The sequence below is a fragment of the Mobula birostris genome, chromosome 18 (assembly GCF_030028105.1).
Source record: "Mobula birostris isolate sMobBir1 chromosome 18, sMobBir1.hap1, whole genome shotgun sequence".
In the NCBI taxonomy this organism is placed as follows: domain Eukaryota; kingdom Metazoa; phylum Chordata; class Chondrichthyes; order Myliobatiformes; family Myliobatidae; genus Mobula; species Mobula birostris.
In genome coordinates this window covers 71,637,231-71,655,303 of record NC_092387.1, presented here as the reverse complement: position 1 = coordinate 71,655,303, position 18,073 = coordinate 71,637,231, and the positions used below count along the sequence as shown (strand labels likewise).

Sequence of the window (18,073 nt, the reverse complement as noted above, 5' to 3'; positions counted from 1 at the left end):
GTTTAATACTGGCAGTTCAGCACATTAGTGTTCTTTGTCCTATAATAAGTTGTTGATGAGACCAACAGACCCCCTCCCCTACAAGAAATGCTAAGAAAAACAGCCAATTTGAGACAAGAACCAAAATGGAAAGTACCATCAGGCAAGAGTGAAAGAGTGGCACAGAGTGTTTTTGACAACCTGAGTGTGGCCTCATCCTGACAGTAAAGGAGGCCATGGACTAACATGTTGGAATAGGAATTGTAATGGGTGGCTAAATTCCACTTCCCATTCCAACATCAGTCCATGGTCCTCTACTGCTGAGGTGAGGCCACACTCAGGTTCGAGGAGCAAACCCTTATATTCTGTCTAGGTAGCTTCCAACCTAATGGCATGAACATTGGTTTCTCGAACTTCTGATAATTGCCTCCCACCTTATCTCCTTACTTCACCATCACTTCCCTTTGGTGATTCTCCCTTCGCTTTCTTCCATGGTTTTCTATCCTTTATCAGATTTTCCTCTCCTCTAGCCCTTTACCACTTTCACCAATCAAACTCCCAGCCCTTTACTTCACCCCTCTCCCAGTTTCACCTATCACTTACTGCCCAGTAGATCTTCCTCCCCCCTCCCACCACCTCCGCCACCTTCATACTCTGACTTCTCCCCCTTCCTTTTCAGTCTTGATGAAGGGTCTTGTCCCAAAACGTCAACTGTTTACTCTTTTTCCATAGATGCTGCATGGCCTACTGAGTTCTTCCAACATTTTGTGTATGTTTCTTCAGATTTCCAGCATCTGCAGATATTTTTTTTGTGTTTGAGATCAATAGACAATAGGTGCAGGAGTAGGCCATTCAGCCCTTTGAGTCAGCACCACCATTCACTGTGATCATGGCTGATCATCCACTATCAGTATCCAGTTCCTGCCTTATCCCCATAACCTTTGATTCCACTATCTTTAAGAGCTCTATCCATCTCTTTTTTGAAAGCATCCAGAGACTTGGCCTCCACAGCCTTCTAGGGCAGAGCATTCCTTATATCCACCACTCTCTGGGTGAAAAAGTTTTTCTTCAACTGCGTTCTAAATGGCCTACCCCTAATTCTTAAACTGTGGCCTCTGGTTCTGGACTCACCCATCAGTGGGAACATGCTTCCTGCCTGCAGCGTGTCTCAAACAGGTTTGTCATCTGGAACTCTAGATTGCCCTTGCATTGAGTTTTTCTAACATGTTGTATTTTTGCTAATCTCTCCAAACGCTCGAATCAAAAATGGCCGTTCGTTACTATCCAGTTCAGTGTAGTTCCAGGTAGAAGATGGTCTGGAGAGTCTGCCTACGCCTCGGGTGACTTCAGCCGAACTTCAGCGGCGCCAAACATTCCATACTGGAGGACAGAATTCCCTTTTAAGGAAACAGACCGCCTGACGTCACCAGCGCTCAGCCGGTCCAAGTGGGAAGCAACGCCCGTTCTCCAATCCCGCCGGAAACGACGTGCACTAAGGGGCGGAATTAAGAAGAAAACCGTGCCTCACATTTGATTGAATGCTATACAGACCAATGAGAGGGCGCAGAGCTTTCTCCCCCGAAGGTGACGTTAGGCGATTGGCAAAGGGCGGGGTGAGAGAGAAGCTGTCCAGTAGAAGGGAGACTTGCTCGAGGAAAGTCGTTTGGGAGTGTTCTTTTCTTGGGGATTGTAAAGTAGAAAGCGGAGGTTTTTCGAACATATTTTGACTAGAAGCATCGTCTTCTTCTCATTAACTTTGGGTACTCTTTGATCTTGGTCCTGCTTGAGTTGCAACGATGCCTGTGTTTCATACGAAAACGATAGAAAGTATCCTGGAGCCCGTGGCTCAACAAATTTCCCATCTGGTTATTATGCACGAAGAGGGTGAAGTGGATGGGAAAGCTATTCCTGATCTTACGGGCCCGGTTGCTGCTGTACAGGCTGCTGTCAGTAATTTGGTCCGGGTAAGTATATCCTCTCTAATCTGGGCGTATTGTGGTTTACCACGATTTAAAATGTGGCACAATGAAAAGTATCTTGTTTTCAAAGACAAAACTGCTCCCAGTATAATTGTTCCATAATTCATTTCTTGCTGTTAGGATAACAGTACAGTAAGAATTTCCCTCCCAAGTAAGTCCACCTTGATGTTGAATACAGTTTACAACTTTGGACTGATCGAGTCCCACCACTGATAAATAGACGGTCCACACAGAGTTTGGTCTACTGAATAGTTAGACGTGTTGTTCTGTATGGTTCTGATATCTCATTTAAGTATGTGCATAATGTTTTACTGGCTGTGTACATAATATTTCATTTCCGTAAACCTTAAATACCTTCATGTTTAAAGCAAACCATGTCAGAGCTATGAAAGGCTTTGTTTCCCACTAGCAAACGGGACATCCCCTGCGGGAACGATTTTCCATCGTAACCATTAAAATTTTGCAACTCTAAACTGATTAAAAGCAAGAAGAATAACACTTTGTAGAATTCTTAGAATTCGAGCCTCGAAACCAGGGCTTTTTTGTTAACTGTGGGTTCTTTTGGGATTGGTTTGATCGAGAGACTTTCATGACAACTACCAGAAAGCGTGGGTACGCCCAAAGATAGCTGGTTATCTTTTATGAATCTACAGTTTAATAGAATATTTATTGTTGCGCCACATGTGTATTTATGTTTTGGGCAATATTGAAGAAGATAGCGTAACTCAGTGATTTGAGGTGTTTTTAGTATGTGTTTCAGATATGTGCAAGTCGACTCATTTATCACGTAGATGATTTTAATCACAGAAACGTGTTCAGTTTTGCTAATTGCTTTTTGTCCATTATCAAATTAAGTGCAGACTATTTGTGGTTAACTGAATATGTGCAATGTTTTTTTTAAATTTTATACAATTAGAGCTTAAATTTAAAGTAGAATATTGAGGGTTTTGGAAATCTGGAATTATAAAGGAAACGAACTAATAGCACCAAAAAGTCAAGCAATGTCTGTGGCCGGGGAGCTCTATTGATCTCAACGTTTACCATTTTTGTAGAGGAAAATCACCCAGCAAGTTGCTTAGATACAACGGGGGTTGAGTTTTTTTTCCTTAAGGCAAAGTAGATTGAGAGATCTTTAGGGTAGATGATCAAAGTCTTGTACCCATGATACAGATATCAAAAACAAGAAGAATAGGTTTAGATGATAGGGAGGGGTTTTAAAATGAATCAGAAGGGTATTTTTTTTTACATGCAGTTTATATTTGGAATGCTCTACCGGAGAAGGCAGTGGAATCGGTTCTGATTACTATATTTAAGATGTATTTAGATAGACAATGAAAGAAAGCCCAACAGGCATAGGAGCTGAATTGGGTCAATTGCCTCTTTGAGTTTGCTGCACTATTCAGTCATGATTGATTTGTATTCCCTCTCAACACCACTGTCCTGCCGCCTTCTGTAACCTTTGACATCGTTACTAATCAATAACTATCAACTTGCACTTTAAATATACCAAATAACTAGGCCTCCACAGCTGCCTGAGGCAATGAATCCCATGATTTACTGACCTCTGGCTAAAGGGACATCCTTCTGTTCTGAGACTCTGCTCTCTGATCCTTGATTCTCCTGCTATTGGAAATATCTTCCCGACATCCACTTTATCTCGGCCTTTCAATACTCAGTAGGTTTCACTGAGGTTCTCTTCTCTTCCCCATCCCCCCCCTCCATTCCTCTAAACTCCAGTGAGTACAGGCCAAGAGCTATCAAACACTCTTCAAATAATGGATTAGGTCTAATTCTGCTTCTATGTTTGATGTTAACCCTTTCATTCTTGAGATCATTCACGTAAATTTCCTCTGAACCCTCACCAATGGCAAAACATCTTTTCTTAGAAATGGGGCCAAACAGGCAAAGTATAGAAGAATGTAGGCAAAATTTGGGCAAATGGGATTATGAGGGTGGGCAAAAGGGTCAGCATAGATGTGATGGACTGAAGAGACTATTTCTGTGCTGTACAGCACTAGCTCTACTAACATAAGCCAGGCTAACAAGCCAAAGGTTTCTGAGATCTGTTAACTCAACTGTTGCTAAGCATAGCTCCAATGCCATATTTTAAGTTTGCTGACAACACCACTGTCACAGGCTGAGATAAAATGTGGTGATGAATCGGAGGGAGATTGAAAATCTGGGTGAGTGGTGCTGCAACAACAACCTCTCACTCAATGTCAGCAAGACCAAGGAACTGCTTATTGATTTCAGGAGGAGGAAACCAAAGGTCCTCAGAGGTGGAGGGGTCTGCACCTTTAAATTCACAGAAACTTAGAAAAACTACAGCACAATACAGGCCCTTCAGCCCACAATGCTGTGCCGAACACGTACGTACTTTAGAAATTACCTAGGGTTACCCTTAGCCCTCTATTTTTCTAAGCTCCATGTGCCTATCCAGGAGTCTCTTAAAAGATCCTATCGTATCCACCTCCACCACCATCGCTGACAGCCCAATCCACGCACTCACCACTCTCTGCGTAACAAAACAATTTACCCCTGACATCTCCTCTGTACCTACTTCCAAGCACCTTAAAACTGCCCTCTCGTGATAGCCATTTCAGCCCTGGAAAAAGCCTCTGACTATCCAGACAATCAATACCTCTCATCATCTTGTACACAAATTCCTTGCTGTTTACATTTCAGAGGACCTATCCTGGGTCCAACACATAAATACAATTATGAAGACAAGATGACAGTGCCTCTACTTAAAAGCTTGTGAAGATTCAGCATAACATCTAAAACTTTTGACAAACTTCTATTGATGTTTGGTGGAGAGTATGTTGACTGGCTGCATCACAGCCTGGTATGGAAACACCAATGCCCTTACACAGAAAGTCCTACCAAAAGCAGTGGCTTTGGCCCAGTGCATCGCCGGTAAAGCCCTCCACACAATTGAGCACATCTACACAGAGCGTTGGTGCAGGAAAGCGGCATCCATAATCAGGAATCCCAATCATCCAGGTCGTGATCTCTTCTTGCTGCTGCCTGATATAGGAACCTCAGGACTCACACCACCAGGTTCAGGAACAGTTATGACCCCTCAACCATAAGGCTCCAGAACCAAAGCGGTTAACCTAAGGACTTGCTCTCAAGGGCTCTTCATCTCATGTTCTTGATAGTTATTTGCTTGTTTATTATTATTATTTGTATTTGCTGCTTGTTGCCTATTGCACACTGGTTGTCCATAATTAGTACAGTCTTTCATTGATTATATTATGGTTATCTGTTGAATTCTCTGCTCTGCCTAATGAAGCAGTGGAAGCTACCTAAGTAAATATATGTAAGACAAGGTTGGATAGATTTTTGCATAGTAGGGGAATTAAGGGTTATGGGCAAAAGGCAGGGAGGTGGAGATGAGTCTGTGGCCAGTTCAGCCATGATCTTATTGAATGGCGGAGCAGGCTTGACGGACCAGATGGCCGACTCCTCTTCTTATTTCTTATGTTACTGGATTTATTGAGCATGCCCTCAAGAAAATAAATCTCAAGGTTGCATATGATGACATATATGTACTTCGTTAATAAATTTTCTTTAACTTTGAAAATTATTTCTCTCTAATAGGAGCATTATAATGTTTCTTCCAAGGAACCCTGGATTATTCCAGAATCTAGATGTGGAGCAAGGTCTTTCTAATCATCCATTTTAGAACCTTAGGAAATGAATCTTCTGATGTAGAAAACTTGTTAACTTTTATTCCTCTTAATTTTTGAAGTGTTTTAATTTTGTTGATTACTTTAAATGATAGTCATAGTTATACTGCATGAAACTGGGCCTTTTAGCCCATCTCATCTATGCCAATCAAGATGCTTACCTGAGTTTGTCCCATTGGCCTGTATTTAGCCTGTATTTTTTTCAAATCTTTCTATCCAGGTGGCTGTCCAAATGTCTTTTTAATTGTGTATTTGTACTCACATGTGCACCTTCTTCTATATACCCACCACCCTCTATGGAAAAAAGTTGCATGTCAGGCCTCCTTTAAATACATTCCCCCTCATCTTAAATCTTTGCTCTCTAGTTTTAGACTTTCCTACCCTAGGAGAAAGACTGTGACCACTCATCTTATTTATGTCGTTAAGATTTTATATAGCTGTTCTGTAAGGTGTCCCCTCAATCTGCGATGCTCCAGATTCAAAACCAGAAGGTGAAGGTTGAAGATTGATTCTCCAATTGGGTACCTGTGACTATAGTGGTATCCCCCAGGGGTTTTGGGGCCTCTTATTCAGTAATTGTGTAAATGATTTGGATGTGAATGTACGTGACATGCATTAGCTAGTTTACTGGTGCTAGGTGAAGGGGGTCTTGTTAATAGTGAAGGAAGTTACAGTGAATTACAAAGAGATTGTGATCAATTAGGGAGATGGGCTGAGGAATGGCAAACAGATTTTAACTTGGACAAGTGTGAAGTGATGCATTTTGGACTGTCAAATCAGTGTGGGGGACCTATAACAGTGAATGTCAGGGCACGAACGAATGTTGTGGAACAGAGGGACCTGGGAGTACAAGTGCACTGTCTGCTAAAAGTGGCTGCTGAAGTAGACAGTGGTAAGGAAGACATTTAGCATGTTGATCTTCAATCAGGGCATCAAATTTAGGAGTAGGGACATTATTACAGTTATACAAATCGTTGGTGAGGCCACACTGTGCAACACAGTGTTATAGGAAAGACATTGTGTGAGGAGCAGAGGGATCTGGGGGTACATGTCCACAGATCCCTGAAAGTTGCCTCACAGGTGGATAGGGTAGTTAAGAAAGCTTATGGGGTATTAGCTTTCATAAGTCGAGGGATAGAGTTTAAGAGTCGCAATGTAATGATGCAGCTCTTTCAAACTCTGGTTAGGCCACACTTGGAGTACTGTGTCCAGTTCTGGTCGCCTCACTATAGGAAGGATGTGGAAGCACTGGAAAGGGTACAGAGGAGACTTAGCAGGATGCTGCCTGGTTTAGAGAGTATGCATTATGATCAGAGATTAAGGGAGCTAGGGCTTTACTCTTTGGAGAGAAGGAGGATGAGAGGAGACATGATAGAGGTATACAAGATAATAAGAGGAATAAATAGAGTGGATAGCCAGCGCCTCTTCCCCAGAGCACCACTGCTCAATACAAGAGGACATGGCTTTAAGGTAAGGGCTGGGAAGTTCAAGGGGGATATTAGAGGAAGGTTTTTTACTCAGAGAGTGGTTGGTGCGTGGAATGCACTGCCTGAGTCAGTGGTGGAGGCAGATACACTAGTGAAGTTTAAGAGACTACTAGACAGGTATATGAAGGAATTTAAGGTGGGGGCTTATATGGGAGGCAGGGTTTGAGGGTCAGCACAACATTGCGGGCCGAAGGGCCTGTACTGTGCTGTACTATTCTATGTTCTATTGTCAAGCTGGAGAGTGCGCAGAAGAGACTTGCAAGGATTCAAGGGTCTGGATTATAGGGAGAGATTTATCATGCTAGATCTTTATTCCTTGGTGCATAGGAGAATAAGGGTGGGCAGTCATTGTCTTTCCCCCAGGGTTGGGGAGTCCAAAATGAAAGGGCACAGACACAAGGTAAGAGGAGAAGAGATTTAAGAGAGAACTGAGAGGTAACTTCTTTCCACAGAGGTTGCCTGGAATGAGCTGCCACAGAACGTGGTTGAGGTTATACAATTTCAACGCTTAAGAGGTGTATGGAGGGGAGGGGCTTAGAGAGTTATGGGTTGAATGCAGGCAACTGAGACGAGCAAAGGGGATGCTGTGATTGACATGGACAAATTTGGACTGATGAACAGTATAACTTTGATTGTCTATGACTCTTACCCGTCGGTCTCTGTTCTATAACACTCAAGTGCCATGCCATTTACTGTACAAGGCCTTCACTAGTTAAACTTTTTAATAAGCAACATTTTGCCCTGTCCGTGTAAAATTTCAACTGCCATTCAGATTCTTACCAATTTCAATATACCACCTATATTGTTGTCAGCCGCAAACTTGGTAACCTTCCCATTCACATCCAAGTAGCTAATGTCTATCATGAACTTAGTGGACTCAACCAATCTGTGCAGCACTCTGGACACAGGCCCCCACCTGGAAAGACAACTTTTCACTACCACCATCTGACTTCTTCCATCATATCAATTTTATGCCCCGTTGGCTTAGCTTACTCTGAATCTCATGATCTGACATTGCCAACCAGCCTACCATGTGTGGCCTTATCAAAGATCTTGCTAAAGCTTCCTCACTTGTATTGAAGCCTTCATTTCTCACAAGCCCTGATGTTTTTTTGTTTCTCAGCCACTCTATTCCTCATTATATTTTTCTCATGCATTCTGCTTTGATGAAGTGTAAAGTTTTGCTTATCACTTGTTTAATTCAAAGTTTCCCCGGCCCTCAGTCTTGCAATGTACTTTGTTTAGGACCATGCTGCAAAGTGATTTGGTCAATGTCCAAACCTGGAGGCATGTACCTCCATCCACGCACGTGTTTGAATTGTGTGTGTTTTGCCAAGAACCTGATGTGACTCCTGCCCTCCACTGGCATTCTCCAGCAGTGAAATCCCTTGCACCTTAGGTGAGGGTGCTTGTGAGTGTAGGTGTTAGGTAGGCTTTGATGAGCAGAGCTGTTGTTCTCTGCCAAGATGTGAGAACGGGTGGGAGCTGCTTCATATGTAGCAGCGTCACCTAGATTCACGTGGTGTCCCTCATTACTATCTGTTGTGCATGATGGAATCTTGCTGGCACCCCAGCTCTCTCAATTCCAGAGGTTTTTCTTTGGTAACAAACTCAGTGGTTGTTGAGTTTGTTACCATAGAGGCTGAGAGCTGTGCAGCCAAAGAAAAAGAGGAGGAGACTGGTTCCACACTGATGTATTGAGCTCTTTGTATCTTTGCAGTTTAGTTGCATCAGACAATCTGGAAATGGATGATGAATGGCAACTTTGTCAGTGGGGAGGAAAAGTACTAATGCCAAAAAACAGTTCTAACATTGTAATTTTTTATATAAGAGGAAGCCATTTGGCCCATGTGTCTGTGCTAATCAGGAAAAAAAACCTTTGCCACTTTGCAGTACTAGGGGTGTTTCTCTGTAGATCACAGCTTTAAAAGTCATGTTTAAGTGTGATGAAGGATTCTGCCTTTACAATTGTTTCAGATAACTACTGTACTCTGGGTAGGAAAAATGATCTACATCTGCTCTTGAAACCTCTTGATTTTAAATCTTGATTTTACCCTGCCTTAATCTCTGTTCCTCATGATTTATACACCTGACCCAAGTATAGTTTTGGTGTCTGACTTTACAATAATCAATCATAAGTTTATCCAATGTTTTTCTGAAACTGGCAAATCTGCCTGTGCATTTCTTCTGCACCCTCTTCATTAATTTTAAAAATTGTACTATATCCAACAACTCCAATACGTTCTGTTGGTTAGAGCAGATGTCTACTTCTTAAAAGAAAGTTTGTTAATTCTTTTTGAAAACTGTATTGACATTTTTTCAAAGTTTTATCTACCAAGCTTACAGAATCAGAATGAGGTCTAACGTCACTGGCATATATCATGAAATTTGTTAACTTGGTGGCAGCAGTACAATGCAATACGTAATATAGGAAAAAATAAGTAAATTAATTACAGTAAGTATATGTATATTAAGAATAAAATTAATAGTGCAAGACAGAAATGATGCTAAAAATAAATAGTGGGGTAGTGTTCATGGGTTCAATTTAGGAATTTGATGGCAGAGGGGACAAAGTTGTTCCTGAATTACTGAGTGTGTGCCTTCAGGCTTCTGTACCTTCTTCCTGACGGTAACGATGAGAAGAGGGCATGTCCTGGGTGATGGGGGTCCTTAATATTGGTGGACGGCTTTTTGAGGCACTGCGCCTTAAAGTCTTGGATACTATGGAGGCTAGTACCCAAGATGGAGCTGTCAGAATGCTCTCCATGGAACACCTGTAGAAGTTTTTGTGTGTTTCAGGTAACAAACCAGATCTCCTCAAACCGTTGTCTGACCTTTTTAGTTGCATTGATATGTTGGGTCCAGGTTAGATCCTCAGAGATCTTGACACCCAGGAACTTGAAATTGCTCACTCTCTACACTTATGATCCCTTTATGAAGATTAGTTTGTGTTCCCTCGTCCTCCACGTTCTGAAGTTCCCAATCAGCTCTTTGGTCTTACTGATATTGAGTGTAAGGTTGTTGCTGTGACACCACTCAACCAGCTGTTATATTTCACTCCTGTATGCCCTTTCTTCTCTATCTGAAATTCTGCCAACAATGGTTGTATCATCAGCAAATTTATGGATTATATTTGAGCTATACCTAGCCACACAGTCAATGGTATAGAGAGGTTAGAGCAGTGGGCTAAGCACTCAGCCCTGAGGTGCACCAGTGTTAATTGCCAGCAAGGAGGAGATATTATTAACAATCTGCACAGAATGTGGTCTTGTGGTTAGAAAGTAGAGGATCCAGTTGCAGAGAAAGGTACAGAGACCCAGGTTCTGAAGCTTATTGATCAAGAGCGAGAGAATGATGGTGTAATCAATGAACAGCATCTGACATGGGTGTTTGTATTGTCCTGGTGATCTAAGGCAGTCTGAAGACCCATTGAGATTGTCTGCCACAGACATATCGTGGCAATAGGCAAATTGTAGTGGGTCCAGGTTCTTGCTGAGGCAGGAGTTCATTCCAGCCATGCTAAACTATAGATGTGAGTGCTAATGTACAATAGTCATTAAGGCATCTCACACTACTCATCTTGGGCACTCTTCTTGTTGCCCCTTTGAAGCAGGTGGGACCTTCCAACCATAGCAGTGAAAGGTTGAAAATGTCCTTGAATGTGCCCACCAGTTGGCTGGCATGTTTTCAGAGCCTTACCGGGTACTCCATCGAGGCCTGCCACTTTGTGAGGGTTCACCCTCCTGAAAGATAGCCTGAGGTTAGCCCATCGTGGACACCAGTCACCTCAACCATAAACTGTTTCAGCTGCTTTGCTTTGGTAAATGGTCCTGGCTTTAATGCTGTGGTACCAACAGGCTACAGGACAGCTTATTTCTACAAGCTTTTAGACTTTTAAATTCACATATCTGTACATTGTAATGGAGTCATAACGCAAAGATTTTTACTCCCTCAAGTTGTGGGATGGATGTAAAATTTTAAATAAATTCTAAATTCAGTACAAAGATCACAGGATCACCAGGTGGAGCAGGGATTTTCACAGCTGTAATTGTATTCTCCCTTTCAAAGTGGGCATACAAGGCACTGAGCTTGTCTGGGAGTGAAGCACCGCTGCCATTCATGCTATTGGGTTTCACTTTGTAGGATGTAATGTCCTTCAATGTGTCCTACACGCGAGTCTTTGACTCAGAATTGTATAATTTGAAAATGGAGCTGGATCTAAATCATACAGATTGAGTAACCATTTAAATGTATTTTCTGTGACTTCTGAGCATTAGGCAAGTTGCTTCCAAATATTACATGATTTGCAGTCATTCTTAGATTGCAGTGTTTGCCATTGACGTGTATAGAACTGGAAAAATTGTAATCCCGGGGTAAAATTGGCATTTGAAAGCCTTTTAACTATTCTACTTGGCTACTTGTGATGAACTTTAATCACAAGTGTGATGTTCAATTGATTTCTAGCGCATCTCACTTTTATTAGGAAGGCATACAGCTGTAGCCATGGTATAAATGACATGATTATTTTTCTTTTGCCACAGTACATCGCAATCATAAACTCAATAAGCTTAAATTAATATAAATTATGTATAACTTGCACAACAAAATGAACAAAAATCAACAGTGTAATTTGACAGATATCTAGTTTGAATTAGATTTAAGAACATAATTAATATGAGCAGGAGTAGGCCATCTGGCCTGTTGAGCCTGCTCTGCCATTAAATAAGATCGTGGCTGATCTGGCCACGGACTCATCTCCACTTACCTGCCTATTTTCCCATAATCTTTAATTCCCCTGCTATGCAAAAATCTATCCAACATTGTCTTAAATATGTTTGCTGAGGTACCCTCCACTGCTTCATTAGGCAGAAAATTCCACAGATTCGCCACTCTCTGGGAAAAGCAGTTCCTCCTCATCTCTGTCCTAAATCTATTCCCCCAAATCTTGAGGCTATGTCCCCTAGTTCTAGTCTCACCTACCAGTGGAAACAACTTTCCTGCCTCTATCGTTTCTATCCCTTTCATAATTTTATGTTTCTATAAGACCTCCTCTCATTCTTCTGAATTCCAGTGAGTACAGTCCCGGGAGACTCAATCTCTCCTCATAGTCTAACCCCCTCATCTGTGGAATCAACCTGCTGAACCTCTTCTGCACCGCCTCCAAAACCAGTATATCCTTCCTCAAGTAAGGAGAGTAGAACTGCACACAGTACTCCAGATGCAGCATCACCAGTACCCTGTATAGTTGCAGCATAACCTCCCTGCTCTTAAATTCAACCCCTCTAGCAACAAAGGCCAACATTCCATTTGCTTTCTTGATAGCCTGCTACACCTGCAAACCAATCTTTTGTGATTCATGCACAAGCATCCCCAAGTGTCTCCGTACAGCAGCATACTGCAATTTTTTTTTACTGTTTTAAATAATAATCTGCTCTTTCATTTTTCCTTTCAAAGTGGATGACCTCGCATTTACCAACATTGTACTCCATCTGCCAGACCCTTGCCCAGTCACTTAACCTATCTATACATCTCTGCAGATTCCCCATATCTTCTGCACAATTTGTTTTTCCACTCAATTTAGTATCATCAGCAAACTTAGATACACTATCACGAGGAAATCTGCAGATGCTGGAATTTCAAGCAACGCACACAAAATGCTGGTAGAACGCAGCAGGCCAGACAGCATCCATAGGAAGAAGCACAGTTGACGTTTCGGGCCGAGACCCTTCGTCAGGGCTAACTGAAAGAAGAAATAGTAAGAGATTTGAAGGTGGGAAGGGGAGATCCAAAATGATAGGAGAAGACAGGAGGGGGAGGGATAAAGCTAAGAGCTGGAAAGTTGATTGGCAAAAGGGATACAAGGCATGGAGACCATGAGAGGCCTGCATTGGGCATTTTCATGCCTTACAAGGCGCAGATTGGAAGTCTGTGTGGGGCGCCACTCCTCGCACAGACATTAGACACAATGTGCGATTAAGTGCCTTGCTCAAGGACACAAACACGCTGCTACAGCTGAGGCTCGAACTAGCGACCTTCAAATCACTAGACGAACGCCTTAACCACTTGGCCCTATGCCAATTTGCATGTGGGTCAGGTCATAATCCAGAGATTACCACCTTTTTGGTTCTGCTTTTTAATTTCGTCCCTAGCTGCTCAAATTCCCTCAGCAGAACTTCTTTCCTGGTTCTATCTATATTGTTAGTACCCACATGAACCACGACAACTGGATTTTTTTCCTGCCGCTGCAGCTTCCTCTGCAGGTCAGATGAGATGTCCCGAACCTGGGCACCTGGCAGGCAGCACAGCCTTCGGGATAGTCTATCTTCGCAACAGAACTGTCTATTCTCCTGTCTATACTATCCCCAATTACTTCTACATTTCTCTTCTTTACCGCCTCTTGAATGGCTCCCTGAACTACAGTGCTACAGTTAGGTTGCTCATCCTTCATATAGTCCCCACTCTCATCCACACAGGGAGCAAGAATCTCAGACCTGTTGGACAAGCTCAAGGGCTGAGGCTCCTCCAGCGTTGTCTCTTGGATCCCACTACCCACCTCACTCGCAGTCACACCCTCTTGTCCCTGACCACAGACTGAATGGCAGCTAATCTAATGGGTATGACTACCCCCTGAAACAGAGAATCCAGGTAACTGTCCCCCTCCCTGATGTGCCAATGTGTTTGAAGCTCAGATTCCAGTTCATCAGCTTTGAGCATGAGTTCCTCAAGCCGCCAACACTTGCTGCAACGCTTGTCATCAGGAACCACAACGCCAGCTCCCACATCGTGCAGCTACAGCACATCACCTGATCCTGCATCATCCCTGCTTTAATTAATTAGCTATAATTTAGTGACTTTGTATTCAAACACTGCAACACCCTTACCTGCTACTTACCTGTGCCTCCTCGCCGAAGCCTCTTGAGCCAAAGCCTCAAGTTCCCACTCCTGCACTGGTCCACTCACAAAATGGCTGCCCTGCTTTGACCCTGCTTTACTTTTATTTGTTCCCGCTAATGAATCATGAATGGATTGGTCCACTACTAATGCGTCAATCAGCATGAAATGCTCCTTTTTTAAACTCTTTCTTAGAGTTCTTTAGGCTGGTTCAAGAAAAGGAGGTATAGGCATGTATAGGCAGGTACAATTGAGGAACTTGTATGAGTATAAGAAATGCAAGAGAAGACTTGAGAAAGAAATCAGGAGGGCTAAAAGAAGGCATGAGGTTGCCTTAGCAGACAAGGTGTAGGAGAATCCTGAGGGATCCTATCGATGTCAATTTGGTTTGGAATGCTGTTGCTATTGCTCACTTCTATAGTTTGCGTGATTTTTTTTCTTTCTGTGGCACTGGGATCTTATTTTTAAATTTATTTTTAATTGAGTTCTTTTGGGTTCCTTGCTTTGTGACTGCCGATAAGCAAACAAATCTCAAGGTTGTATAAAATGTATGTTCTTTGATAAATGCTGTTGGAAATGCTTTGAAAGAGCAAAAGAATTGCAAGGGACAAAATCGGTCCTCTGGAAGATTAGAATGGTAATCTACGCGTGGAGCCAAAAGAGATGGGGAAGATATGAAATGAATTTTTTTACATCTGTATTTACTGGGGAGATGGGCACAAAATCTATCAAAGTGAGGCAAAGCTGCAACGAGGTTATGAACCCTATGTAGATTAGATGAGGAAGTGTTTGCTGTCTTGAGGCAAATTAGGATGGATAAATTCCCAGGTCCCGACAAGGTGTTCCCTCTGACCCTGTGGGAGTCAAGTGTAGAAATTGCAGGGGTCCTAGCAGAGATATTTAAATCATCCTTAGTGACAGGTGAGGTACTGAAGGATTGGAGAATGGAAACTGTTCCACTGTTTAAGAAAGGCTTTTTTTTAAAAAAAAATAATAATCAGGAAATTACAGGCCAGTGAACCCGACATCAATAATGGGAAAGTTATTGGAAGGTATTCTAAGGGACTGGATATGAATATTTGGATAGAAATAGACTGATTAGGGATGGACAGCATGGCTTTGTGCATGGTAGTTGTATCTAACCAATCTTAGAGATTTTCAAGAAAGATAGTAAGAAAATTGAAGACAAGGGACTTTAGCAAGGCATTTGACAAAGTCTCACATGGGAAATTCATCAAGAAGGTTCAGTTGCTTGGCATTCAAGATGTAGTAAATTAGATTAGACATTAGCTTTGTGGGAGAAGCCAGAGAGTGGTCATAGATGGTTCTCTGTCTGAAGGTCTGTGACCAGTGGAGTGTCACAGGGATTGGTGCTGGGTCCATCATCTGTCATTTGTGTCGATGATGTGATTAACTGGATTAGCAAATTTGTGGATGATACCAAGATTGGCAGTGTAGTGGACAGTAAGGAAGGCAATAGAGCTTGCAGTGGGATCTGGATCAGCTGGAAAAATGGGCTGAAAAATGGCATATGGAATTTAATGCAGACAAGTGTGAGGTTTTGCATTTTGGTAGGACCAACCAGTGTAGGCCTTGCACAGTGAATGGTAGTATTCAAAGTACATTAATTATCAAAGTATGTATGCATTGTACAACCCTGACATCATCATCTCCACAGACAGCCATGAAATGAAGAAAACAATGCATCCCATTCAGCGGAAAATATCAAACACCCCCTTGTACAAATGGCAATAAGTATATCAATCCCCATGCATGCAAAAAAACAAATTGCGCAAACTGCAACAAGAAAGAACACACGGCGGGGGAGAGGAATACAGAATATAAAGCTAAAATTGAAGAGTCCATATACAGTTCAGCTCAGTGGTAGGGCACTGAGAAGTGCAGTAGAACTAACAGATTTTGGAATATAGGCCCATAATTCATTGGAAATGCCGTGACAGGTAGATAGGGTCAAGAAAGCTTTTGGCATATCAGCTTTCATAAATCAAAGTATTGATTACAGGAGATGGTATGTTATGTTGAAGTTGTATAAACATTGATGAGGCCTAATTTGGAGTATTGTGTGGAATTTTGGTCACCTACCTACAGGTAAGATATAAACAAGGTTGAAAGAGTACAGACAAAATTTACAAGGATGTTGCTTTGAGTGGAGGTCCTGAGTTTTAAGGAAAGATTGAGTAGGTTAGGACTTTATTCCTTTGATTGTGAAGATCTGAGGGACATTTTATAGAGGTATATAAAATTATGAGAAGTATAGGTAGGGTAAATGCAAGCAGGCTTTTTCCTTTGAGGTTGAGTAGGACTACAACTAGAGGTCATGAGTTAGATTATGAGGACACAGTCCTCTTAGATTAGATTATGAGGACACGCAGTCCTCTTTTATTGTCATTTAGTAATACATGCATTAAGAAATGATACAACGTTCCTCCAGTATGATATCACAGAAAGACAGGAAAGACCACCAAGACTGAAAAACTGACATAAACCACATAATTAAAACATATAGTTACAACAGTGCAAGCAATACCATAATTTGATAGGAGAACAGACCATGGACACAGTTTAAAAAAAAGTCTCAAAGCCTCTCGAAAGTCCCAACATCTCACGCAGACGGTAGAAGGAAGAAAACTCTCCCTGCCATGAGCTTCTAGCGCCACAAACTTGCTGATACAGCATCCTGGAAGCACCTGACTCTCAGTCCATCTGAAAACTTGGGAGCCTCCGACCAGCCCTCCGACACTGAGCACCATCTCTGCTAAGTACTTCGACCCCAACCCCGGCCACCAGCAACAGGCAAAGCCAAGGATTTGGGGCCTTCCCTCCGGAGATTCTTGATCGCACAGTAGCAGCGGCAGCAAACCGGGCACTTCAGAAGTTTCTCCAGATGTTCCTCCGTGCTTCTCACGTCTGTCTCCATCAAATCAGGATTGTGCACGGCCCCTATTTAACAAATACAATATCATTTCACCGGGGAGGCCACGCACGCTGCGTCGTGCCGCCATCTTCTCCTCTCTGTGTAAAAATAAACTTGCCCTCAAGTTCCTATTAACTCTTTCTTCGCCCATGTTAAACCAATGCCATCTTGTTTTTGATTCCCCAATCCTGGGGAAAAGACTGAGTGCATTCACCTGATTTGAGCCCCTCATGATTTTATGAGGTTATGGGTGAAAGGTAAAATGTTTGCGGGGAACATGAGGGAAACTTCACTCAGAGTCATGAGAGTGTGGAATGAGCTGTCAGCACAAGTGGTGCATGTGAGCACAATTTAAATGTTTAAGAGAAGTTTGGATAGTTACATGGATAGCAGGGATACGGAGGGCTGTGGTCCAGATCCAGATTGATAGGACCAGGCAGTTTAAATGGTTGGTAACAGACTAGATGGGCTGAAGGGCCTGTTTTTGTGCTGTACATTTTTATTACTCTGACTCATTAAGAAGCTGCTGTTGAACTTTGGGGTGATTTTTTTTTTTCTTTTAGGCTCCTGCACCTCCTGTCTAATGGCAGCAATAAGAAAAGTGCGTGACCTGTATGGTGAGGTCCTAAATGATGAATGTTGCCTTCTTGAGACTTCACCTCTTATAGATGTCCTTGTTGGTGAGGAGAGGTGTACTGACGATGGACTGGCATCTTAAATTCCTGTGTTTCCATTCCAGGCTGTGAAGTAGCCAGTTGAAATGCTCCTTGCTGTACACCTGTCGAAGTTTGGCAGTGTTTGATATACTTAATCTCCTTAATTTATAAGAAAATGGAGACACTAGCCCACCTTTTTCATGGTTGCACCTAAGTACCATGCCCAGGATAGATCCTTTGAGATGCTGACTACCGTAACTTGAAGGGTTTACCGTTTCCATTGCAGACCTTCAATGACCACTGGTGCTAGTTTACCTGGCATCCACTTTGTAAAATTCATAAGAAGTTTCTTAGTTTTGCTGATGCTGAGCATCATGTTGTTGTTATGACACCACTTGACAAGCTAACTTTGTCCCAGTCAATATGCCTTCTCGTTGCCATCCGTTATTCGGCT

The 18,073-nt window shown here is 42.4% G+C and overlaps 1 protein-coding gene across 2 annotated transcripts in view; it reads left to right on the top strand.

Moving 5' to 3' along the window:
* Positions 1–1,578: 1,578 nt before the first annotated feature.
* LOC140212228 (vinculin) overlaps positions 1,579–18,073 on the top strand; it is a 284,348-nt gene continuing 267,853 nt past the window's right edge. Inside the window, exon 1 of one of the 2 annotated variants that reach the window (XM_072282957.1) lies at positions 1,579–1,943. In XM_072282957.1, the coding sequence (XP_072139058.1) occupies positions 1,776–1,943 (168 nt within the window). In that variant the 5' untranslated portion in view covers positions 1,579–1,775. The remainder of the gene's footprint in view (positions 1,944–18,073) is intronic. The other variant, XM_072282956.1, reaches the window with a different exon arrangement.